Source organism: Schistocerca cancellata, chromosome 6 (assembly GCF_023864275.1).
Source record: "Schistocerca cancellata isolate TAMUIC-IGC-003103 chromosome 6, iqSchCanc2.1, whole genome shotgun sequence".
NCBI classification, from domain to species: domain Eukaryota; kingdom Metazoa; phylum Arthropoda; class Insecta; order Orthoptera; family Acrididae; genus Schistocerca; species Schistocerca cancellata.
The window spans coordinates 574,576,931-574,603,009 of record NC_064631.1 but is presented as its reverse complement, the minus strand read 5'-3'; the positions used below and the strand labels follow the sequence as shown (position 1 = coordinate 574,603,009).

General features: G+C 40.2%; 1 protein-coding gene across 1 annotated transcript in view; it reads left to right on the top strand.

Moving 5' to 3' along the window:
* The window catches only part of LOC126191247 (DNA (cytosine-5)-methyltransferase 1-like), a 253,242-nt gene that overhangs the window by 108,989 nt on the left and 118,174 nt on the right, over positions 1-26,079 (top strand). The window contains exons 10-12 of the mRNA XM_049932057.1: positions 10,515-10,645; positions 10,737-10,937; positions 20,147-20,296. Coding sequence (XP_049788014.1) covers positions 10,515-10,645; positions 10,737-10,937; positions 20,147-20,296 — 482 coding nt within the window. The remainder of the gene's footprint in view (positions 1-10,514; positions 10,646-10,736; positions 10,938-20,146; positions 20,297-26,079) is intronic.

Below are 26,079 nucleotides of genomic sequence, written 5' to 3'. Positions count from 1 at the left end.
GTTGACAGTTTTAAGCATCGACAAAAGTCGTATACACTTGTTTTCACAATGCACAGCCTTAGTACAGGGACAATATGAAACATAAGGCAAAGGAAGGTGAAAGAGAAAAGGAGGAACCGTTCTTGAACAAATTAAAGCAAGCTCAAATAAGAGAATTAGAAACAAAAAGAGCACGTATGTTGAGTGAAGCCTGAAAGATTTTGGCAGAGATAGAAAATTTAAAGAAATGATTTGTTCATTTTTACCATGACTAAATTGTACAGTTTGTTCCCTTTAATCAGCAAGTTACAGTGTATATATGTTTGTAAAAACAGAGTTTGTATTTTTTGTTTTGTATTTTTTATTGCCTGTTTGTTAAAATAAAATATTTAATATTTTAAAAAGTTTTAATTTGCATCTATGATTTATACTAATAAATAGATACTTTCTAATTATGTATGCATAGTGTAATAATTATCAATATAAAGTTTTGAAAAAGGGATTTTTAGCCTCAGTTTTAATTAAAAAAAAGTAACAAGAAAAAAATTGTCCTTGAAAAACCTGGGAAAAAACCTTGACTTTGAAAATTATGAATCACTGGACACCCTAAAATGTGAACACAGTTTTCAAACTGTAGAAAAGTGTTATAGGATAATAAACAAAAACAATAATAAGGATCATTGTAAAGATCTGTTACATTGTTGTTCTAAATATTAGTGATTTTAGCTACACTGTTGAATACATTCTCAATCAGTTATGGACTTGAAAAACAATGTTCATAATGACTCCACGAACAGCTCTTTCCATAACTACTGAACAATATATAGACTGAACTTACACTTCAGACTCAAAGCCACCAAGTTTACAGGAGATTAAAAGAGATAATGAAAAATAACAAAGCATCAGGAGAAGACCAAATCATTGCAGAATTACGGAAAAATGCAGGAGAAAATCATATTGCAAAACTCAAAGAAATTAGCATGAAATCTGGAAAACTGAAATAATCCCCACAGATTGGAAGACAGCAATCACACATCCTCTGTACATAAAAAGGAAGTAAAACAGACCCCAACAACTACCGTGGAATCTCTTTATTGTCAATAACATACAAAATTCTGTCTAAAGCCGTACTAAGCCGAGCAGAATCTCAGCTGGATTCAAAACTAGGCAAATACCAAGGTGATTTCAGAAAAGGTCGATCACGCGTAGAACAAATCCTTAACTGGAAAAACTCGATGAAATATTTGCATAGTACTGCAAACAAAAGTTATGTCATCACATTTGTCGACTTTAAAAAAAGCATATGACAGTATAAACAGAGAATCACTTTTTGAAGTTTTAGCAGAATTTGGACTAGATCAAAAGACAACAAACATCATAAAAGAAACACTCGTGGAGACCAAATCCAAAGTAAAATTTATGGGAGAATTGAGCACAGAATTTGAAATAGACACAGGAGTACGACAAGGGGATGGACTGTCCCCGGTGCTCTTCAATTGTGCTCTTGAAAAAGTTGTTAGAGAATGGAGAAAAGCAGGTGCACCAGCACACAGACTGGGACCAAAACATAGGGGCATAGAATTAGACTGTTTAGCATTTGCTAATGACATGGCACTGATCGCCCAAGACATTATTGATGCACAGAAACAGCTAGAGTTATTAAAATAGCAGTCAGCAAAAATAGGATTACAAATTTCGTTTGAAAAAACCAAATTTATGACAGCCATCAAAGATGCACCTTCTGATCTCAAAATTGGTAATAACTACATCTCAAGAGTAAAAGAATTTAAATATTTAGGTGAATGGATTGCAGAAAATTGTAATGAAAATAAATCTGTCAGATCAAGAGACGGCATTTCAGTTAGCAAAAAACGTTTACAACTAAGAGTGTCTCTCGTAGAACTGCAAAATATGACACTACACAACAGTAATTAAACCCGAAGCTCTTTACGCATCTGAGACACTAAACCTTCAGCACAGAACACTACAAGGGGAATTAGAAGTGAAATGACATAAAATAATGAGGAAAATCCTAGGACCAAGAACTAAAGATGGTGTGCAAAATCCAAAACCCAATCAAGAAATATATAAAAATATCTGCAAACTAACAGACACAATGCGCATGAGAAGAATCCAATTCATGGGACATTCAGAAAGAATGGACTCGAACAGGTTAACGCACAAAATCCATACATTTTTAAACAACAAAACTAAAAGACCGAACTGGTACAGACAGACGGAAAAAGACCTGAGAGAATTAGGGTCTCCAAATCTACATGACAGAAATGAAATCAGAAAAATCACAAACACACAGAGTTTTAGGGAAGAAGAGAGAAAAATTAACACACATGTGGTCTACGCAATGAAAGCTAGCCCATTCATTGCTTATGAAGGAATACTGGGCGAAAAGGAAGGCCAACAAATGTTGATTACGTGTGGTCCTAAGTGATCCATCCGTGAAGAAGAAGAAGAAGAAGAAGAAAGTACATAGTACAACAAACTGCTGGAGGACATTGGAACTTATTAAAACAAACTTATTTGAAAAGCATTTAAAAAGTACCTGTTGAGCACTGCCTTCTAAAAAGTGAGGGCTTACGTGTATAATACAGAGTAGCAGTTTGATAAAAAAAAAAGTAGTAATTAAAAGACATCCATTGTTTCAGAGTTCAGTTTTGTGCTATCACTGTTTTTGTTTTTGCCATCAGGGAAAAAGCCTTACTCCAAAGCTCTGCAGTTGATAATAGAATGGGGTCTTTTGGTTTGAAGCTGTGTGGAGGGTCGGTCTTTGGGTTTGAAGCTGTGTGGAAGGTCTGAACCGAAGGCTTCTTTGACTCTTGTGATGGTCTTGGCTGCAGATTTTTGGACCTTTATTATCAGCTAGGGAATCCAAGGACTCATCGTGATAAGTCAGGGATGCACCACACAAAGGAAGCAGCTAAACAAGTGGTAGCAGAGTACTTGTGTAGTGAGTGCTCATGGCTCCGCCCCCCCCTCCCCCCCACTGGGAATAGGTGATGGGTTGAGGTTCTCTGATGAACACTTGTCAGATGACTCACAGACTGTGAAGCCAGACCGTGTTTGGAGTAAAGAAACTTAGACTGTCAAAATTGTATCAGTAAATTGTCAAAGTATTTGTAACAAAGGTCTTGAATTTACTGTCCTCTAGGAAACTTCTCACACTCAGTTATTTTTGGGACTGTGAACTGGCTGAAACCTGAAGTAAGAAGCTCAGAGATATTCAGCAATTCATGGAATGTATATTAAACAGACAGATTAGACACCATAATAGGGGGTGTGTTCGCTGCAGTTGACAAAAATATTCTCTCTACTGAGTTCAAATAAGCATGTGACAGTGAAGTTCCCTGGTTGGATATAACAGATCTAGGTGAAATCAACTTCATTGTTGGATTTTTTTACCAACCACCCAATTCTAGTGTGATGGTTTTAGAGCCATTGACAGAAAGTCAGATCTTGCAATATTAAATGGAGGCAACTTCAACCTGCCAAGTAGAGACTGGGACATCTATGGATTCATTGCAGGGGTACAGACAGATAGTCTTGCGAAGTTATTTTGAACACAGTTTTCTGAAAACTGTCTTGAGCAGCTAGCTACATAGTGCACATGCAATGAAAATATTTTAGACCTGATAGTTACAAACAGGCCTGACCTAATTGACGGCATCAGTATAGAGATAGGGAGTAGTGACCATGAAATCATCATAGAAAGTTTGGTCACTAAAGTTTATAAATCAATCAAAAGGATAGGAGGGTATATCTGCTAGAAAGGACAGATAGAGACTTGTTAGCATCCCACGTAGACAAAGAATTCACATCATTTAGTTCCAGTACAATGGACATAGAGGAATTATGGACAAAGTTTAAACGGATTTTAAATCATACTTTGGGGAAGCATGTGCCGTGTAAGTGGAGTAACAGGGTATATACATCCAGGGACAATGGGGAATCTGGGAAAATTTTTTCATTGTTTCAGTTTTCAGTTAAATTTTTGTACTTATGACTGTTAAGAACTGATAAACTAACGAAGAATTTTACTACATCCTGCCACTGCAGAATAATACTGCAGCAATAAAACATAAATGGGGGTAAAAACAAAACTTAACTTTTAGAAGGAAATGCAACCTTTACAACAATAAAACACATTGCCCACACAAGCGTCTGCCAACAGCAAAATGTGTCAAAGGCTTTAAGATGAAGACTGTGTAATACTTCATAACAACAAACTGCTTTCAATGAGTGTGACGTTACAACTATTTACATTTGGTTAATTTTTGCAGTTGCCAGTGGGCTCATCTGCATGGGCAGTTGAGTCACATTGAACATAAGATTATACAGTACTGGTACTCCAAGAAAATTTGCATCCCAAAAACTACATTGAAAAGCTTATTATCAATTTGGGGGCTCCTTCTTTGTGAATCTGGAAATACGAATGTGCACTTTAAGCCATTGTAGCTGTGCACGTGCCTTAATGCATGTTTTATGGCCCTCACCAGCAACTGCCGATTGGAAAATATTGCGAATGGTTGTTTGAAAAGTATTACTTTCAAAGTAAATTTCATTTTACGCAAGATGAATTATATTACATGTGAGAATGTACTTTTGTTTAAAACTTTTTGGGCCAGCCACTTACAAGAGTTTTGAGCCCAGAAGACAGACATTTATGTCATGATTTAAAATTTTACTAGCATTTTGTGTTATGTGTCTTCAAGTGTAACAAACCCTAGCCCAAATATTATTTGTGAAAACTTAGCTTTTCTTGTAGCTACATGATGTATTTTAATTTAAACCACTAACTTTCCATATTTGCGTGCTCGTGCTACTTCACAGTGATGTTACCGTTGGCCAGCTACATCACATGTCCTGTGCTATGAATATCTGTTACCATCAGCTGGTGAGATCACGTGACACGAGCTATGACTGGCTTACAAAAATGCATCGCAATCAACTTTGATGCTTCAGAAACTAACATGCTGTGTTTAGTGGAATTCAAATATATACTTTCGTAATATGAAAATATGCAGCACATCGTAATACAAAAGTATGCAGCCTACATATTGCTGCACATTTCCTTCTAAAGTGCTGGAAAGTTCTATGCTGGTGTATAAAACGTTAACCATTGATGATAAGTTTTGCAGTTCTGAAGAAAAGTATACTGTCACTTAACATGGGAAAAGTGTATTTTTAACCAGGAAAAAACCCTGGATATATTTTTTAATTTTTTAATTTTATTTTTATTTTGTCAGTCTATGCACCATGACTAAGGACAGAAAAGACCCACTGTGGTATAACAATGATATTTGAAAAATGCTGAGGAAGCAAAGGCTGTGGCACTCTCAGTTCAAAAGAGAGTGCACTAATGACGAAACGAAAAAGTTGACATAAATTCGTGCAGCTGTAAAAAGTTCAATGCACAAAGCTTACGATGATTACCACTATCATACCTTACCAATAGAACTTGCCAAGAACCTGAGAAAATTCTGGTCCTATGTAAAATCGCTAAGATCTAAGGCTTCTATTCAGTCACTTGTTGATCAGTCTGGAGTTTCAGTAGAAGATAACAAACATAAACCTGAAGTTTTAAATTTCGTATTTAAGAAATTATTCACACAGGAGAATCATACAAAACTGTCATTTGACCATTGTCCAGACTCTGGGTATGGAGGACATAGTAAAAAGCATTGCTGGTGTAGAGAAACAACTGAAAGATTTGAAAGCAAATTAGTCGCTAGGTCCCGATGGAATCCCAGTTTGGTTTTATGTAGAGTATTCTGCAGCATTCGCCCTGTACTTAGCTTTTAGTTATTGTTAGTTTCTCGCCCATCACAAAGTCCCAAGTGACTGGAAAAAAGTGGAGGTGACTCCTGTATATAAGAAGGGTAAAAGAATGAACCTGCAAAATTACAGACCAATATCTTTAACACCGATGTGCTGCTGTATCCTTGAAGATATTCTAAGTTAGAATATAATAAAGTTCCTTGAGAGGGAAAAGCTTCTGCCCACAAATCAGTTGTGTTTTTTTTTTTTTTTTTTTTTTGCAAACCAGGGATGGTGGGCAACAGGTGGATTCCGTATTTTTAAATTTCCGTGAAGTATTCAACATGGCGCTACACTGTTAATGAAGGTCCAAGCATATGGAGTAGTGTGTGGTTTGACGTAATCACATCAGTTAAATATCGAGGTGTAACATTTTAAAGCAATATGAAATGGAATGAGCATGTAACGACTGTAATAGAGAAGGTGAATGGTTGACTTCAGTTTATCGGGAGAATTTTAAGAAAGTGTGGTTCATCTGTAAAGGCACCACATATAGGACACTATATATATTAAAAAAAATAAAAAAAAGCTGTTGAGTACTGTTAGCCCTTGGGATTCACACCAGGTTGGATTAAAGGAAGACATCAGAGCACTTCAGAAGTGGGCTCCTAGATATGTTGCCGATGGCTTTGAACTATGTGCAAGTGTTACAGAGATGCTTCAGGATCTCAAATGGGAATCACTGGAGGGAAGGTGACATTCGTTTTGAGGAGTGTTATTGAGAATATTGAGCAAGCAGTAAAGGAAACAAAAGAAAAGTTCGGAGTAGGTATTAAAAGCCATGTAGAAGAAATAAAACCTTTGAGTTTCGCCAGTGACATTGTAGTTCTGTCAGAGACAGCAAAGGACTTGAAAGAGCAGTTGAACGGAATGGACAGTGTCTTGAAAGGAGGGTATAAGATGAACATCAACAAAAGCAAAACGAGGATAATGGAATGTAGTCGAATGAAGTCGGGTGATGCTGAGGGAATTAGATTAGGGAATGAGACACTTAAAAGTAGTAAAGGAGTTTTGCTATCTGGGGAGCAAAATAACTGATGGTGGTCGAAGTAGGGGGAATATAAAATTCAGACTGGCAATGGCAAGGAAATTGTTTATGAAGAAGAAAAGTTTGTTAACATCGAGTATAGATTTAAGTGTCAGGAAGTCGTTTCTGAAACTATTTGTATGGAGTGTAGCCATGTATGGAAGTGAAACATGGATGATAAATAGTTTGGACAAGAAGAGAATAGAAGCTTTCGAAATGTGGTGCTACAGAAGAATGCTGAAAATTAGATGGGTAGATCACATAACTAATGGGGAGGTATTGAATAGAATTGGGGAGAAGAGGAGTTTGTGGCACAACTTGACTAGAAGAAGGGATCGGTTGGTAGGACATGTTCTGAGGCATCAAGGGATCACCAATTTAGTGTTGGAGGGCAGTGTGGAGGGTAAAAATCAGAGGGAGACCAAGAGATGAATGCACTAAGCTGATTTAGAAGGATGTAGGCTGCAGTAGGTACTGGGAGATGAAGAAGCTTGCACAGGATAGAGTAGCATGGGGAGCTGCATCAAACCAGTCTCAGGACTGAAGACCACAACAACAACAACAATTGAGAATATTTAGAGAACCAGCATTTGAGACTGACTGCAGAGCAATTCTCCTGCTGCGAACGTACATTTCGTCCTTAAGCCCGGAAAGAACCTAACGTCTCTTGACAGCTACCACCCATTAGCCTGACGAATGTACTTTGTAAATTGCTCGAAAGGACGGTCAGCTTCAAATTATGTTGGGTACTCGAATCTTGGGGCCTCTTGTCCCCGTATCAGTGTGGGTTCCGGACAGGACGCTCTGCAACTGACCATTCACTCAGATTGGATTAGTCATCCGACAGGTGTTCTCTCACTACTGGCACCTTGTCTCGGTCTTCGTTGACCTACATAAGACAGACAACATCGCTTGGCGCCATCATATTTTAGTTACTCTCCATGACTGGGGCTTCTGTGATTTTTACCCACGAGTTTTTATCTCACCTGCTTTTCCGGGTTTGTGTTGGCACTTCATTCAGCTCCCCACTGATTCAGGAGAACAGTATCCCACAGGGTTCTGTGCTAAGTGTCACACTCTTCCTCGTTACCATCAATGGGCTTGTGACCTCTGTTGGGCCTCTGGTTACCCCAGTGCTGTATGTCGACGATTTTTGCATCTGGTGCAGCTCCCACTGAGTAGCATCTGCTGAGCACCGGCTCCAAGTTGCCATCCGATAGGCCTCTGTGTGGACCGCTTCCCATGGCTTTCAGTTTTCTCCCTCCAAAATGCAGGGTATGCATTTTTGATGTCGACCTACAATACGCCCCGATCCGTAACTTTATTTTAGGCGACCAGCTCCTTGATGTTGTAGCACAGTCTCGTTTCTTGGGCCTTATTTTTGATAAGAACCTGGCTTGGCTGCCCCACATTCACCACCTAAAGACTACATGTATGCAGAAGCTTAGTACCCTCCGTCTCCTGGCCCACACATCTTGGGGTGCAGACTGTTCCATTCTTCTCCATTTTTACTGCGCTCTGGTCTTGTCCAGACTAGATTATGGTAGTGAGGTTTTATGGCTCAGCAGCTTCTGCTTTGAAACTGCTTGACCCTATCCATCATTGTGGGGTGCATCTGGCTGTTGGTGCCTTTCACACTAGTCCTGTTGATAAGTCTCGTCACAGAATCAGGGATTCCCCCTCTACACATACGAGGGACCCAACTCCTTGTTCCTTAAGCAGTCGCCATTTGCCAGTTCCCTGACCATCCTGTGTACCCTGTGCTCTTTGCCAACAAGGGATGTCTCCCTCCTAACACCCGCCCACGGGTGGGAATGCCGGCTGGCATGCGTCTCACTTCCCTCTGTTGCGATCTCCAACTCGACTCACTGGACTGCACCCCATATCTTTCCTCCCATAGTCTCACTTGGATGGTGCCTAGACCATAGATTAGGATTGATCTATTCCAGGGTCCTAAAATTTCTGTCGTTCCTGTGGTTTTCCAGCATCTTGTATGTGCCATGCTTGCAGAGTTCCAGGGTGGCACCATCATTTACACTAATGGTTCTAAGACAATCAATAAGATAGGATAAGCTTTCATGTCTCCTACTGGCTTCGAATACCATTTATTGCTGGGATCATGTAGGATGTCCACAGCAGAGCTTCAAGCCATTCACAGGGCCCTGCTTTTTGTTTCTCAGCCCTCCCTCCACAATGTTTTAATTCCTTCAGACTCTATGAGCAGCCTGCAGGCTATCGACCGATGCTACTCTCGCCATCCTTTGGTCTCTGCTATCCATGGCCACCTTTCTGCCCTTGAGTGTGCTGCCTGTTCAGTTCTTTCTCCGGGTCTTAAGTCATGTGGGCATCCCAGGGAATGAACTGGCTGACTGTTTGGCATCCAGTTGCAGATATGCGGATCTGCATCGAATCTCTCTTTGCCCAAAAGTGGAATGCCATCTGGAGCACTACTGCTCATAGTAATAAACTCCGCACGAGAAGTCTACTGCAGTTTGGCGCTCCTCCTTCTGCTCCTCTCGGAAGGAGTCCATTGTTTTATGCCGGTTGTGCATTGGCCAAACCTGGTCCACCCATTGTTTCCTCCTACGTAACGACCCACCCCCAAATGTGGCTGTGGAGCCAGAGTGACGATATCTCACATATTGATGGAATGTCCCCTTCTTTTGGCCCTTCATATTAAGTATAGTTTTCCTGATTCCTTAAATTTAACATTAGCAGACGATCCTCAGTTGGTTGAACTGGTCCTCGGTTTCCTCTGTGAGAGTGGTTTTTATTTCCAGATATAAGGTTCTACCTTACTCTTGGAGCAGGGGCATGTTGGTTGTGGTTGGTACTTCTTTTACAGTCTTCTCTGTCTCTGACCCCCATGACCACCCTTTGTTCCAGTTTTTAGATTTGGTCTCACCTTTTATGGCATTACTGTGTGTGTTTAATGTTCATCATTTTATAATTTGACCCTCCTGACTGGATCCGTCCACTTTTAGCAGACCCTCTTTCTTCCGTGACTAACTTCGGAACCGTGGGACTGATGACCTTGCAGTTTGGCCCCATAACCCCTCAATCAATCACTCATTCAACGTACATTTCACATAAGGACCATGACTATAAGATTAGACACATTAGGGTTCATACAGAGGCATATAGACAGTTGCTTTTCCCTTGCTCCATTTGCAAGTGTAATAGGAAAGGAAATGACTAGTAGTGGTACAGGGTACACTCCGACACATATCATTTGGTGGCTTGCAGAGTGTATATACAGATATAGATTTAGATGTAATATCTCACCCTCTTTCCAAGCTCAACTTTTCACCCATTATGTAGGGATGCTAACTCAATTTTTCAGTCAAGTAAATGGAAAGTTGTGGTACAGCAAGTAAAAACAAAACATTGTTATGTTTTTAACAGACTGGCCTTGTATTTAGGAGGATGCAGGTTCTAATCCCCATCTGGCCATGTGATTTAGGTTTTTGATGGTTTACTTGAGTTACTCACATATTGGTTCCAACTATAGGGATGTAGCAGGCTACCTATCATAAACCTGTTAAATTCCCAAACCTATTAAACTACAGCTTTAGAAAATAAGAAGCTGTTATAGGCATAGAAATGCCAAATTTGGAAAACTATGTAACTTTTGTATTAACTATTACATTTCACTAACTCAAAGATATTTCATTAGGGCCCCAAGCGTCGCAGATGTGGTGTGTGTGAAGCCTGCCAATCACCTGATTGTGGAACATGTAATGCCTGCAAGGACATGGTGAAATTTGGTGGACCTGGTCGAAGCAAACAGGCATGTGTGCAGCGAAGGTGAGGACATAATGTTTGGTATCTGTTACATACTGCTGGCTGTTATTTTTATCTTTTATGCAAATTTCACTTTATCTGTTTTTTATTGTAGGTGTGCAAATATGGCAATTGACGCAGCAGACGAATCTGATGTGGATGATGACGATGATGTTGCAACTACAAAAGTAAAGAGCAATTCATTGAAAATTGGCTTATCTCAAAATCAAAACAAAATTGCAGTACCTCAGGAGAAACGTAGTGTGTCATGGATCGGTGATATGGTTACAAAAATTGGGCCCTTTAAGTATTATAGGTAAGATTCAAAGGAATGTCATTCGACACATACATTAGAATATGGATTTACATGTTCAGTCCATATTTTTAAATGCATGTGCCCTTTCAAGATGCATATTTGTTCTGTTTCATCCAGCATTATCTAGGAAACATTAAGACAGGCACATTCAACTTTTGCAAGTTGTCAGAAATAAATGCATTTCAGGAGAACTGAACATTTATCTTCAGTCTCAGTAATTTATGAGAGAGTAGAATGTCATTATACTATTGTGCGCACACATGCAAATTCCCCCCCCCCCCCCCCCCCCCCCCTACACACACACACACACACACACACACACACACACACACACACACACACACACACACACGTGCCACATGGATGATGGAGCAAGTACTCTGGTGTGCAAAACTTAACTTAGTAATGAAAGTAACTTTTGCATGATGGGTCACTGCCAAGTAACACAGCGTGGTGAAACTTGGACTATACATAGAAAGAACTACTGCAATATAGTACAGAAGGTAGCTGAAAGAAATATGCATCTAGGCAAACAGAAATGACACTTTCATTCAAAGACAATAATTACACTGAAGCCACAGCGATTCAAGATGGTTCCCAGGTCAACCAAAAGGAGCGATTACTTATGGTTCCCTGGTCAACCCAAAGGTGGGATGATTGTGCTCAATTGGGTTTAAGTTGGGGGAATAGGCCGACAATTCGCCAAATATCCTCTTGTTCCAAGAGCTTCTCCACCTGTTATGTTTGATGTGGTCATGCATTGTTATGCATAAAAATAAAGTCTGGGCTGAATGCACCTCTGAAAAGATGCACTTGGCGAGGAGTACAGTGTCAAAGTAATATTAACCAGTAAATGTATCATTTTCAGTTGGCCCCAGGCACCGTTATGCTCTCACACACCATTACACAGGTCCATCAAAATGATGATGATCGACAATGTTGGATATATTCTCATGTGAGGAGAGGTGGGAACACCCAGGAACACTGTTGAACATGATCATTTTGGTGGTGCAGGTGTTAATTGTGTGGGGAGGCATTATGTTGCATGGCCATACTGGTCTCAAAGTGCCTGAACACGGTACACTCACCAGTCAATGTTATCGTGATACTGTAGTCCTTCTCCATGTGCATCTTTTCAGGGGTACAATCAGCCCTAACTTAATTTTTATGGACACCAAGACATGACTGCATCGAACAGCTTTCGTGGAAGAGTTCTGGGAACAATAGGATATTTGGCAAATGGACTGGCCTTCCAGTTCCCCTGACTTAAATCCCATAAGCACTTGAGAGATGCATCAGAGAGACAGATTGCAGCACATCCACATTCACCAGTGATCATCCAGCAGTTGTCAATTGCACTGGTGAAGGAATGGAATGGCTTACCACAAGAACCATACCAACTTTTTGGCCAAAATAAAAGCACACTGCAGAGCATGCAGTGTAATACGTTGTCGTCACTCAACCTATTGTGAACCCAGTCCAGGGGACCATCATAGATAGTGGTGACTTAAGTATATTTATTGTCTTTGAATAAAAGCGTGCTGCACTGGAACAGGAGGGTGCATGTAGGGCAGGTTCGGGGGTCACAAAGTGGAACATCGAGTGAAACTTTGAGTGTACAGAGGGAAGGTGGAGTATCCTTTGCTTTGTCATATTTGTGCATGGCTGTGACAGCATCAGTTTTGGTGCCATACATAAATCAGTGTTGTAACAGTCATTCACAAATGTGCCAAAACAAAAGTAGATCCTAACTGAAAAATAACATTGAAGATTTTTACTGTACCATTTGAGAATGAACTGTCACTCAAAACTGGTGGTGGTAAACAACATATATTTAAAAGAAAGGAAAAAGAAAAACGTGGCATGCTGGTCTATTATCATTATGATAGTATGAATCCAGAATAGCAGAGAGAGAGAGAGAGAGAGAGAGAGAGAGAGAGAGAGAGAGAGAGAGAGGTGGGGGAGGAGGGGGGGGGGGGGTTGAAACTCATTCATTCACTTATTGTGTATTCACACTGTATGCTGGGCTGGGACGTGCCTGGATATCAAACCCATTGATTAGTATTGCAGTGTTCATACTGGTGCCTGGGCTGCACCTGCATGGTGAGAGCTGGCACATGCTGCATCAGCGACATCCAGGATATTTAATATTTGTAGCGCGAGCTGGTGGAGCTACACTTCAGTTTTGCAGTAGATGTATCTGATGACTCGTGTCTGATTTTACCAGAAGTGTGTCACCAAATGTTAATCAGCCTTCGCCACTACTGTGTTCTCGTCAATAGCTCCCGTTGGGCATGTGAAACACTTTGTCTATGTGTAGTGTTTTTGCATAGGTTTTTTCCCTTCCTGCAAGTTTACGCAACGAAAAAGTTAGACTAAAGACTGGTAGATCAAGATTTTTTTTTAATGATTCATTTACATAACATTCAAAAGAAATGGTCACGTTTCTTTGGTTATGCTGGACCTGTGAACATTGTTTAGAAGAGCAAAGAACAGCTAATCATGAGTGATATCTACATTTACATTCATATTGTGCAAACCACCATGAAAATGAAGTGCTTGGCAGAGGGTTCATCCCATTGTACCAGTTATTAGTGTTTTTTTTTCTGTTCCATTTCTGTGCGGAGTGTGGGAAGAATGATTGTTTGAAAGCCTCAGTGCGTGCAATGATTAATCTAATCTTATTCTCACGACCCAGATGTGAGTGATATGTAGGGGATTGTAGTATATTCCTAGTCATAATTTAAAGCTGGTCCTTGAAACTTTATTAATAGGGTTTCTTGGGATAGTTTATGTCTATCTTCAAGAATCTTCCAGTTCATTTCCTTCAGTATCTCTGTGACACTCTCCCACAGATTAAACAAACCTGTGATCATTCATGCTTCCCTTCTCTGTATATGTTCAATATCCCAGTTAGTCCTATTAGATATGGGTCCCACATACTTGAACAATATTCTAGGGTGGATCAGAAATTGATTTGTAAACAATCTGTTTTGTAGACTGATTGCACTTCCCCAGCATTCTAACAATAAACTGAAGTCTACCACCTGCTTTACACATGACTGAACCTGTGTGACCATCCACTTCATATCCCTCAGGTATTTGTGAGAGTTGGCTGATTCCAGCAGTGACTCATTGATACTACAGTAGACTACATTTTGTTTTGTAAAGTGCAAAAGTTTACATTTCTGAACATTCAGAACAAGTTCGCAGGCTCTGCACTGCGATGAAATCTTATAAAGGTGTGACTGAGTAGTTTGCAGCTTGTCTCAGATAGTACTTCATCATAGATAACTTCTGTAAAAATCCTGTTTTTAGTATTAATATTCTCTACAAGGTCTTCAATATACAACATGAGCAGCAAAGGTCCCAATACAATTCCCTGGGGTACACTCGAAGTTACTTCTATGTCTGACAATGACTCTCCTGCCAAGATAATGTGCTGTGTCTTCCCTACCAAAAAGTGCTCAATCCTGTCGCAGATTTCACTGTATCCCATTAGTGATTGATTTCACTGTATCCCATTAATGATCGAACTTTTGACAATAAGTGTAGATGTGGTACTGAGTCAACTGCTTTTCAGAAATCAAGAAATACTGCTTCTATGTGACTGCCTTGATCATTCAGTATGTCATGTTAGAAAAGTGCAAATTTCACACAATCGCTGTTTTCAGAATCCATGCTCGTTGGCATTGAGGAGGTCATTCTATTCAAGATACTTCATTACATTTGAGCTCAGTATATGTTCCGATTCTACAAGAAGTCTATGTCAAGGTTATAGGAGTTATTGGATGGTGGCTTTGTGTATTGCTTCTACTACCCTTCTTGCAGACAGATCTGCACTTTATTCCAGCTTCGGGGCAAGGGTTTTGTTCAAGGGATCTATGATAGATTGTAGTTAGAAGAGAGGCTAACTCAGCTGCGAATTCAGTATAGAATCTGACAGGGATTCTATCAGGTCATGAAGCTTTGTTCAGTTTTAATGATTTCAGCAGTTTCTCAACACCACTGACAAAAATACTTATTTCTTTCATCATGTAAGACAGTTGATTTGCCTCAGCACAAAATTAGTTTTTTTATTTTTTTAAATGGAAAAGTGGTTCATGGTGTGGGTTCCTGTAATCATGTCCTAGTTCATGAATGACGGGCAACGTATGAGTGGCCAAGTAAGTGGTCCCGACAGTCGGGATACCAGTTACTTTGGAATAAGGCTGGGCATCTCGGACATATTCTGAGTCATGGTCACCTTTGTGCTCATACGGCAAAGACTACCAAATCCACCGGTTAGTCCCTCAGCCGTTAGGGGTAAAACCCAATGGGACTCGGGGCAAGTAAGGCTAGCAACCTGCTTCCCTGGTACTTTAAATATGATGCAGGCAACAATCAGAGCAAAATGCCTCGGACCTTTGGAGGTGACGGAGTCCCACCTCTAACTGATAAACCAGGGACTCCTAAGATACGACTTGGCAAGCAAATGGTAATGAGATGGGGAGCTATTAATATCAATGGGGGCTACTCTGGGAAGAAGGTAGAGCTGGCAGAGGCTGCAAGTAAGATGGGGCTGGGCGTTTTAGCTGTTAGTGACATTCGTGTAAGGGGTGAGAAAGAAGAGGAAGTGGGAGAATACAAGGTCTACCTGTCAGGAGTCAAAGCAGGAATAGCACAATGGGGTGTAGGGCTTTACATCAGGAAAGAAATGGAACCCAGCGTAGTTGCAATAAGGTATGTAAACGAACGACTGATGTGGATAGATTTGACAGTGTCTAGCAAGAAAATTAGGATTGTGTCAGTATATTCGCATTGTGAAGGGACAGATCAAGAAAAGATGGATAGTTTTTATGAGGCACTCAGTGATGTAGTTGTTAGAGTAAAGGACAAGGACAGTGTTCTGCTCATGGGTGATTTTAACGCCAGGATTGGAAATCGAACAGAAGGGTATGAAAAGGTTATGGGTAAATTTGGAGAGGATATGGAGGCCAACAGGAACGGGAAACAACTCTTGGATTTCTGTGCCAGTATGGGCTTAGTAATCACAAACTGCTTTTTTAAACATAAGAACATTCACCGATATACTTGGGAAGGCAGGGGAACCAGATCTGTCATTGACTATATAATAACAGATCAGGAATTCAGGAAGGCTGTGAGGGACACACGTGTATTCAGGGGATTCTTTGATGACACTGATCATTATTTAATCTGCAGTGAAATTGGGATTGTGAGGCCGATAGTGCAGGAGGTCAGGTCCATATGTAGGAGGATAAGAGTGGAGAAACTTCAGGATAAGGAAATCGGGCACAAGTACATAACAGCGATCTCAGAAAGGTACCAGTTAGTTGAATGTAGTCAATTACAGTCATTGGAAAAGGAATGGACAAGGTACAGGGACACAGTACTAGAAGTGGCTAAAGAATGTCTTGGAACAGTAGTGTGTAAAAGTAGGATGAAGCAAACAGCTTGATGGAATGATACAGTCAAGGCAGCCTGTAAAAGGAAAAAGAAGGCGTATCAAAAATGGCTACATACCAGAACCCAGGTAGACAGAGAAAGTTATGTTGAAGAAAGAAACAAAGCCAAACAGATAATTGCAGCATCCAAGAAGAAATCGTGGGAAGACTTTGGAAACAGGTTGGAGACTATGGGTCAAGCTGCTGGAAAACCATTCTGGAGTGTAATTAGCAGTCTTCGAAAGGGAGGTAAGAAGGAAATGACAAGTATTTTGGACAGGTCAGGAAAACTGCTGGTGAATCCTGTGGATGCCTTGGGCAGATGGAGGGAATATTTTGAAGAGTTGCTCAATGTAGGTGAAAATGCGATCAGTAATGTTTCAGATTTCAAGGTAGAATGGGATAGGAATGATGATGGAAATAGGATCACATTTGAGGAAATGGAAAAAATGGTCAATAGATTGCAGTGCAATAAAGTGGCTGGGGTGGATGAAATTAAGTCGGAACTCATCAAATACAGTGGAATGTCAGGTCTTAAATGGCTACCCAGGATAATTGAAATGGCCTGGGAGTCGGGACAGGTTCCATCAGACTGGACAAAAGCAGTAATCACACCAATCTTTAAACATGGAAACAGAAAAGATTGTAACAACTACAGAGGTATCTCTTTAATCAGTGTTGTGGGTAAAATCTTCTCAGGTATTGTTGAAAGGAAAGTGCAAGTATTAGTTGAGGACCAATTGGATGAAAATCAGTGTGGGTTTAGGCCTCTTAGAGGTTGTCAGGACCAGATCTTTAGCTTACGGCAAATAATGGAGAAGTGTTACGAGTGGAACAGGGAATTGTATCTATTCTTTATAGATCCAGTAAAGGCATATGACCGGGTTCCTAGGAGGAAGTTATTGTCTGTTCTACAAGATTATGGAATAGGAGGCAAACTTTTGCAAGCAATTAAAGATCTTTACATGGATAGTCAGGCAGCAGTTAGAGTTGACGGTAAATTGAGTTCATGGTTCAGAGTAGTTTCAGGGGTAAGACAAGGCTGCAACCTGTCTCCACTGTTGTTCATATTATTTATGGATCATATGTTGAAAACAATAGACTGGCTGGGTGAGATTAAGATATGTGAACACAAAATAAGCAGTCTTGCATATGCCGATGACTTAGTTGTGATGGCAGATTCGATTGAAAGTTTGCAAAGTAATATTTCAGAGCTAGATCAGAAATGTAAGGACTATGGTATGAAGATTAGCATCTCCAAAACGAAAGTAATGTCAGTGGGAAAGAAATATAAACGGATTGAGTGCCAAATAGGAGGAACAAAGTTAGAACAGGTGGAAGGTTTCAAGTACTTAGGATGCATATTCTCACAGGATGGCAACATAGTGAAAGAACTGGAAGCGAGGTGTAGCAAAGCTAATGCAGTGAGCGCTCAGCTACGATCTACTCTCTTCTGCAAGAAGGAAGTCAGTACCAAGACTAAGTTATCTGTGCACCGTTCAATCTTTCGACCAACTTTATTGTATGGGAGCGAAAGCTGGGTGGATTCAGGTTACCTTATCAACAAGGTTGAGGTTACGGATATGAAAGTAGCTAGGATGATTGCAGGTACTAGTAGATGGGAACAATGGCAGGAGGGTGTCCACAATGAGGAAATCAAAGAAAAACTGGGAATGAACTCTATAGATGTAGCAGTCAGGGCGAACAGGCTTAGATGGTGGGGTCATGTTACACGCATGGGAGAAGCAAGGTTACCCAAGAGACTCATGGATTCAGCAGTAGAGGGTAGGAGGACTCGGGGCAGACCGAGGAGAAGGTACCTGGATTCGGTTAAGAATGATTTTGAAGTAATAGGTTTAACATCAGAAGAGGCACCAATGTTAGCACTGAATAGGGGATCATGGAGGAACTGTATAAGGGGGGCTATGCTCCAGACTGAACGCTGAAAGGCATAATCAGTCTTAAATGATGATGATGATGATGATGATGAATGGAAAAGTACAAAGAATTCACACATTGTGTGTCCCCTTACATGCACGGATCAGATTCTTATCTTGCTTTTCTTTACCTTTTGTTCCAAACTAATTTATTTTCCTTTTTATGTCCTGAAAGACTGATGTAGCTTACTTACTTACACATCTGTGTTACCGTATTTACTCGAATCTAAGCCACACTTTTTTTCCGGTTCTTGTAATCCAAAAAACCACCTGCGGCTTAGAATCGAGTGCAAAGCGAGCGGAAGTTCTGAAAAATGTTGGTAGGTGCCGCCACAACTAACTTCTGCTGTCGAATATATGTAGCGCTACACAGGCATGATTTGTAGGCACAAAGATAAATACTGGCGCCAAAACCTCTGCGTCAGTTTAAAAAGACGAGCTTTTTTTTTCTCCGCCCCGAGTTTAGATCACTGCATTTTCATACATTATCCAACGAAGTAAATACAAATTCCGTATTGTTCATCTCCGAATGTAGTAGAATTTCAATGTACTACGAAAATCCGACTGGCAAGACTGGGATGTTTTTCAATATGGCCAACTCTACGTTCTGAATTTTTTCCTAACTGTGAGAAGAAATGGTTGCTATTAATAACCTGATGAAATGTGAATCACAAGCAGTATTCTCTTCACCATTCACCATAAGAATAATACGAATATAAACATTTTGCCATGTATTCTTCCGTGTTTGTTGCTATCTCATTTAAATCCTGTCTTCCTAATAAACTACGAAACTAGAGTGAGACAACAGCAAACGCGGAAGAATATACTTATCGTGTCATGTTGATATTCGTATTATTCTTATGAAATGAAGCACGGCAACTGACTAGATTTTTAAATCTAAGATGACTCTAATTTCTGTGCAGAATTTGATGTACTAAAGAAGCGGCCGCAAAGATTTTCAAACGGAGAAAAATTTTCGCCTAACTCTCGTTCAGAACGTGTTCTATCATACGCAGCCTATTATTTGGTTCTTGTTGATCATTCTCAAAGAAAGCAGCAGTGTAAGTAACAACTTGACATTGCTTCGCTAATGAGACGATTCGCCTCTTTTTAGTCGTAAGCGGCGCTAGCGCGCACAAAAGCATGCCATGACGCGAGTGGCGACAGGCCGTAAACACGCACTATCAGAATGCGACAAACAATGCATGACACAGTACAGTGATGCATTTTCAACTTTGAGTGGCGTAAACACCTATAACAGAGAAAACGGCACTTATCAGATCAAAGCAAAATAAGCAATCGATTCAAACCAGACGAAGCACGTGAAAAAGGAAGGGTACCCGTATAAATACGGACGGAGCGCCTGACGCATAGCAATGGCTACCTGGTAAAGCTTAACTGCTAAGCTTACGACTCGAACCAAACTACTGTAGCTGTATCGTCATTCATTCGACCTAAATTGTGTCTCATATTACAATGGACCAACTTTGTTTCGATTTGGAGGTGCGGCCTAAAACTTTTCTCTCCCATTGAATTTCGAGTCTCAAATTTCAGGTGCGGCTTAGATTCGGGAAAATTTTTTTTCTTGATTTCGAGTCTCATTTTTCAGGTGCGGCTTAGATTCGAGTGCGTCTTAGATTCGAGTAAATATGGTACTCTTCATATTAGTTTATACATTTGCATACAGTTCATATTTAAGGTGTGTGTGTGTGGGGGGGGGGGGGGGGCGGTGGGGTGTGTGTGTGTGTGTGTGTGTGTGTGTGTGTGTGTGTGTGTGTGTGTGTGTGTGTAGATTTTTGTAACATGTAATGAATGAATTTCTTTTCAGTGCATTTTCAATTAATGGTGAAGAAATAAAGATCAATGACTATGTTGTTGTCAATCCTGGATTGCCAGCAACTCCAGTTTTAATTGCCAAAATTAGCTACTTGTGGGAAGATGAAAAGGGCAGCAAATGGTTCCATGCATCATGGTTTTGGTAAGTTTAAGTCTATAACATTTTGTTATTATTATTATTATAATTATTAAGCATATTCTGTAATTTATTTCCAAGAATTCTCTTTCTTAAAGAGCGTGTTACTTATTTGTGAGTTTGGATGAAGTGAAATGCTCAGAATTCCTAATGATTGATCGTATATAACAGCTTTATTGTAAGTGGTATATTTTTTTGTCTTTATTATATTTCAACACATTCCCTGTATTCTGTATATCTCAGTGTGCTGAAGTTTGTCACATAAAAAAAAAAGAGTTTTGCTTGCACAGTCAAATATTTTTAAACACATTCCCTTCATAGTTTTAATTCGATATTGAGATGTGGTAATGGAGAGTTCTGGGTGGAATATAAATTATTTATGGAGTAAAGGTAGCAACTCGCCAAATATTGCTGAAGAATATCCCTAGATTCTTCATGTAATAATGGTTATTGAAACTTTTTAAGTAGGCTTTTACAGGATAATTGGCATGTATCTTTGATAGCATGCCAATTCAGTATTTTCAACTAGTCCATGACTCTCTCCCATGGGTCAAACAAATGTGTGACAATTCATGTTGCTATTCACTCTACACATACAAGGTGTGGGCCCCACACACTTGAGCACTGTTGTAAGATGGGATGCACAAATGATCTGTTAAGCAGTCCTCTATAGACTGACTGCATTTTTCCAGTATCCGGCCAAGTGCTTGTCGCCACTTGACATGGTCACCAGCTGTATTTTCCCACTGACCTATATTGATGCTGGCCATGGTCAGACCTCTCTTCCAGACATCCTTGAAGCGAAGGTGCGGTCTTCCTACTGGCTTCACACCCTCCTGAATTTCTCTCTCTACAGCACTTTTTTCAGTATTTGCTCAGGATTCATGCACCTGATGTGCCCCAGCCACCTTAGATGCTCAGGAGTGCATGAATGCTGGTTGTGCTTGCAAGCCATAATACTTCGCTGTTTTGTACTCTATCCTTTCAAGAGATCTGAAGGATCCTCCGGAGACAACAGAGATGGAAGCTGTTCACTCGGGATTCGTGTTTAGCAAGAGTTGTGCATGTCTCACAGCTACACAAAAGAGTGCTGACAACACAAGCGTTATACACTTGCACTTTACTTTTAATGTGAGTAGTCCATTCTTCCATACTCTGTTTCTTCAATCTACTCATGACAGCCGATGCTTTTGGAATTCTGTTGGTAATCTCAGTGTTAACAGACAAGTTACTACAAATTGTAGATCCCAACTACCTGGAGAGGATTGCCATCAATGCTGATGGATGGAAGGTTGGTGGTTCCCTGCACCATGATCTTAGTCTTTTGGAGGCTGATGGTAATACAAATTTTCCACATGCATGTGATAACTTGTTGATTAGATACTGCAGCTCATTCTCTGAGTTTGAGTTTGCTATCAGAGCTGCATCGTCTTCAAATAACACCTCGCGAATAAATTTTGTATTGACTTTGGTCTTGGCCTTGAAATGGGCAATGTTGAAGAGATTTCCATCAGACCTTTTATGTAAATACAGGGTGTATACGACCCGGGACATCTGGGAAAAACCCGGGAATTTTTTCGTCCGGGAGAAAACTGGGAAAAACCCGGGATTCTTTTAGAATTCCGGGAACTTTTCCTTGTTTTAGTTACCAGATTAAATTTTTGTGATTTTGACTGATAAGAACCAATACTCTAACGAAGGATATTACTGTAACCTGCTTCTGCAGAATAATGCTGCAGCAAAAAACATAAACGAGAGAAAAAAAAAAAAAAAACGAAAATAAAACTTAAGTTGCAAAGGAAATGCGCAACAACAAAACACAGTGCACATACAAGCGTCTGCCAACCAAAGTGTCTCAAGGCTTTAAGAAGAATATGCAGCACTTTCTAAGAACAAATTGCCTCCGATGAGCGTGACATGACAGCTGTTTACATTTGATTCATTTGAGTAGTTGCGGGCGGGCTCTTGCGCATGCGCAGTTGAGTCGCCTATGAGTAGTACCTTCTCCCGCTTCTGGCTATAGATGTGTGGCTGGGCGCCACTATCTAAATTGCTCTGGTTCGGAAATATCGTAGATCCAGGGCTGATGCACAGAGCAGTCTGAATTTTAGTGGGGAGGTGGGTAGTCTCCACGTGACCTGTGTTTATGTTTAGTGATTTTGTTGTTTCCTCTTCCTTTATTGCTCTCACATTAAATGAAAACAAAATGGATTGCTGTGGCCAGGTGCTACCTAATGAATTAAAATATGTTCACATAATTACGAAAGGCTAAAATATGTTGTTAGTTTCAGGTTTTATTTCCACCTTTCTGACAGTCAAGCATTAATCATCTTGCAGAACAATGAAGTTATTTTTGTCGGTTTGCTAAAGAGATTTGGCTTTTATTAATATTTTGCACTGAGGCAGTCTATTTATTTGAAACGAAGTGTTTAATTTCACACTGTTGGCTAGTTTCAACTGTTCGCTGCATTTCAAGTGCACGTTTTCCATCTTCTAGCTCATATGGCATTATGCCACAATAAAGAACCAAACACGAGATAATACAGTACTGGTACTCAAGAAAATCTACATCCGAATCTGGACATACGATTGTGCACTTTTAAGCCGAATTATGCATTTTAGTATAGTTCACGAAATTCTGATGCTCCTGAAGTATCCTTTGATGTCTTGTTTCTTTTATGACATAATGCAAGATCTTTTAATATTTTACACCTACGAACATGCGGGCTTCTTGCGTCATCGAAGCTGCGTAGGCGCAGTGACGACTGTTATCTGGCGCTCTCTGGCAACTGCTGAAACGAACCAATTTCTCACAGGTCACGGGAAAATATTGCAAATGGTGGTTTGAAAAGTGTTACTTTCAAAGTGAATTTCCTTTTACGCAAGATGAACTATGTGCAAGAATGTACGATGTATTTCTTAAATCACAGAGCCTTTGACTCTCATTTAAAAATCAACTCTTTGAGGACGACCATCTAGAAGAATTTCGAGCCTAGAAGATCAGACATTTACGTCATTATTAAAAATTTTACTGGCACATTTGTGTGATGTATCTTAAAGTGTAACATGCGCAAGATGATCAGCATTTTATGTGGAATCTTAGCTTCTCTTACAGCTTATTAATCTTTGAGACCAATATTATTTGTGAAAGCTTTGTTTTTCTTCTAGCAAAACTATGTGTATTAATTTAAACCATTAACTTTTCTTTTTGTGTGTTCGCGCTACTGAAGAGTGACCTTGCTATTGGTTGACTACACTACATGTCCTGAGCTGTCATCAGCTGCCGAGGTCACGTGACATGAGATATGACTGGCTTACAAAAGCGCGTCGCAATCTTGATTTCATTGCTTCGGAAAGTAACATGCAGTGTTTGGTGGAATTCGAATTTATACTTCCGTAAAACGAAGAAATGCAGCGTACATGTTGCTGCACATCAAAGATCTTTCCAAAACGTGTTTTTTTCCCCCTTGGGTTTCGTTTTCTAAAGTACCAGCAAATTCTATGTCTGTGTAGAAAACCATAAACATTCTAAGGATTGATAAGTTGTACAGTGCCGAGGAAAAGTGTACCGTCATTTAACACGGAAAAAGTGTATTTTCAACCGGGAGAAAGTGTATTTTCAACCGGGAAATCCGGGAATTTTTTTTCCTCGTCCACGTATACACCCTGAAATACATTCCCTCCCCACAGTCTTCAAAAGAAAATCTCAGCAGAACGGGAAAGAAACACCAAACAGAGTAGGAACTAACACACACCCCTGCTTTACACTGCTATTTATAGGGAATGATTCCGATGTTTTGCCATTGAAACAGACTGTTACTTGCAATTTTTCATGGAAAGAGTCAGTTATTCGTAGTAGTTTAGGTGGGTGTCCAAACTTCTGCAGCAACTTGCAGAGCCCAGTTCTGCTCACTAAATCAAGTGCTTTGAAGAGGTCAACAAAAGCAATATACAGTGGTCTCTGCTGCTCATGGCACTTCTCTTGCAGTTGTCGTTGAGGAAAAAAATCATGTCCATGGTTGATCGGCCAGGTCTGAAGCTGCATTGAGATTCTGGGTTGATTCTAGATGCTAGGAATTGCAATAGCGTTAGGATGGCTCTTGCATAAACCTTCCCAGCTGTACTCAACAGTGAAATGCCTCAGAAATTGTATGTCTCCTTTCTGTTTATACAAAGTAACAATCTTTCCATGCTTAGTGAGACGTAGCCTCCTTCCCAGATGGTTGTGAGAAGAGAGTGTAGGTCCTGTAGAAGGACAGGCTTTTCATACTTAATAATCTCTGCAGGGATCCAATCTTCACCTGGAGCCTTCCCATTAGCTAGGCAATCTATCGCTCTGTGAAATTCTTCCATAGTGGGCATTGCGTCGAGCTCTTCCATAACAGGCATTTGTTTGATAGCATGAAGTGCATCCTTGCTTACTTGATTTTCAGCTGCATACAGCTCGAGCTAGTGTTCAACCCAGCACTCAATCTGCTTGTCTTCATCAGTAATAACTCCTTCCATCTTTGTCTTCAGAGGAGCTGTTTCTCTGACAGTTGGACCAACTGCTTTCTTAGTACCATCTTACAGTGCCTTAATGTCCCCAGAATTGGCAGCTTTCTGTATATCTGCACATAAATTTTGCCAGTAGTTATTTGTGCATCTCCTAGATGTTTGTTGTGCCCTGTTCTTTGCTTCTCACCAGTCGTCCCAAATTCTTCCATTTGGGTTTCTTTTATAAGCAAGCAGGGCTTTCCATTTTGCCTCAATGACTGGTTCCATCTCCTCCAAATTTTGCTCATAATAGTCCTAGTTTCTATTCTCTTTCATTTCATAGACCAATTCTGTCGTAGGTGGCGTCAGAAATTTATGCCCATTTGTTATCAATATGCATTTCCTTTTGTGCATTTCTTGATAAAGCACTTTAAAAACTACTGGCAAATTCTTGTTTCCGTTGCGAGCTATGAACGTGATAAGTGTTGATCTGCGGTTGACCTCTCTGTTTAGCATGGTGATATTTCTTAGGAGTGAGCCTCAGTTTGCTTGCCACCAAAGCGTGGTCAGTGTTGCAGTCAGCGTTATGATAGCTTCGGTCAGTAGAACATTTTTTAGGTCTGTACGCCTAGCTATGACAAAATAAAGTTGTTGCCAGTGATGAGAGTGGGGTTGTCTCCATGTTACCTTTTGTTGATCTTTAAGTTGGAAATATGTGTTTGTGATGCACAGACAGTTAAAGCAGCACACTTCTAGCAGTCTCTGGCCATTATCATTTATTTTTTCCCAATCCATGATGACCCAGGCAAGTCAGCCACCTTTCATTATCTGACTCAACTCGAGCATTAAATTCGCCTAGAATATATAATGACTCTGAGCCAGGCACTTTGGCTATTCTCTCGCTGAGTAAACCATAAAACAGATCCTTCTTTTCTACGCTGGATATAAGGTGGAAGCGTACACATTAAAGATGTTGATAGTTTTACTTGAAGAGCATACTTCTAAAGTAAGAATCCATTCTGTTCCACCAGGTGGTGGCACAATACTGTTCAGGAGGGTGTTTTTAACCGCGAATCCTACACTTTGAAGTCTTGGCTCATCTTGTGACTTCCCCTGCCAGAAGAACATGCCATTAGCTTCTCTAATAGAGCTCCCACAATGTCCAAATTCAAGCAATGGAGCTCCGTATCAATAACTGCAGTCTTAAAAATGAAATCAACCTTTTGGTTATCGTCAGTGTATCTTGGACACGTGGTCCTAAAATTCCAGGAGGCAATACAAAATGGTGGTTTCTTTATTGTTTCATTTTTGTT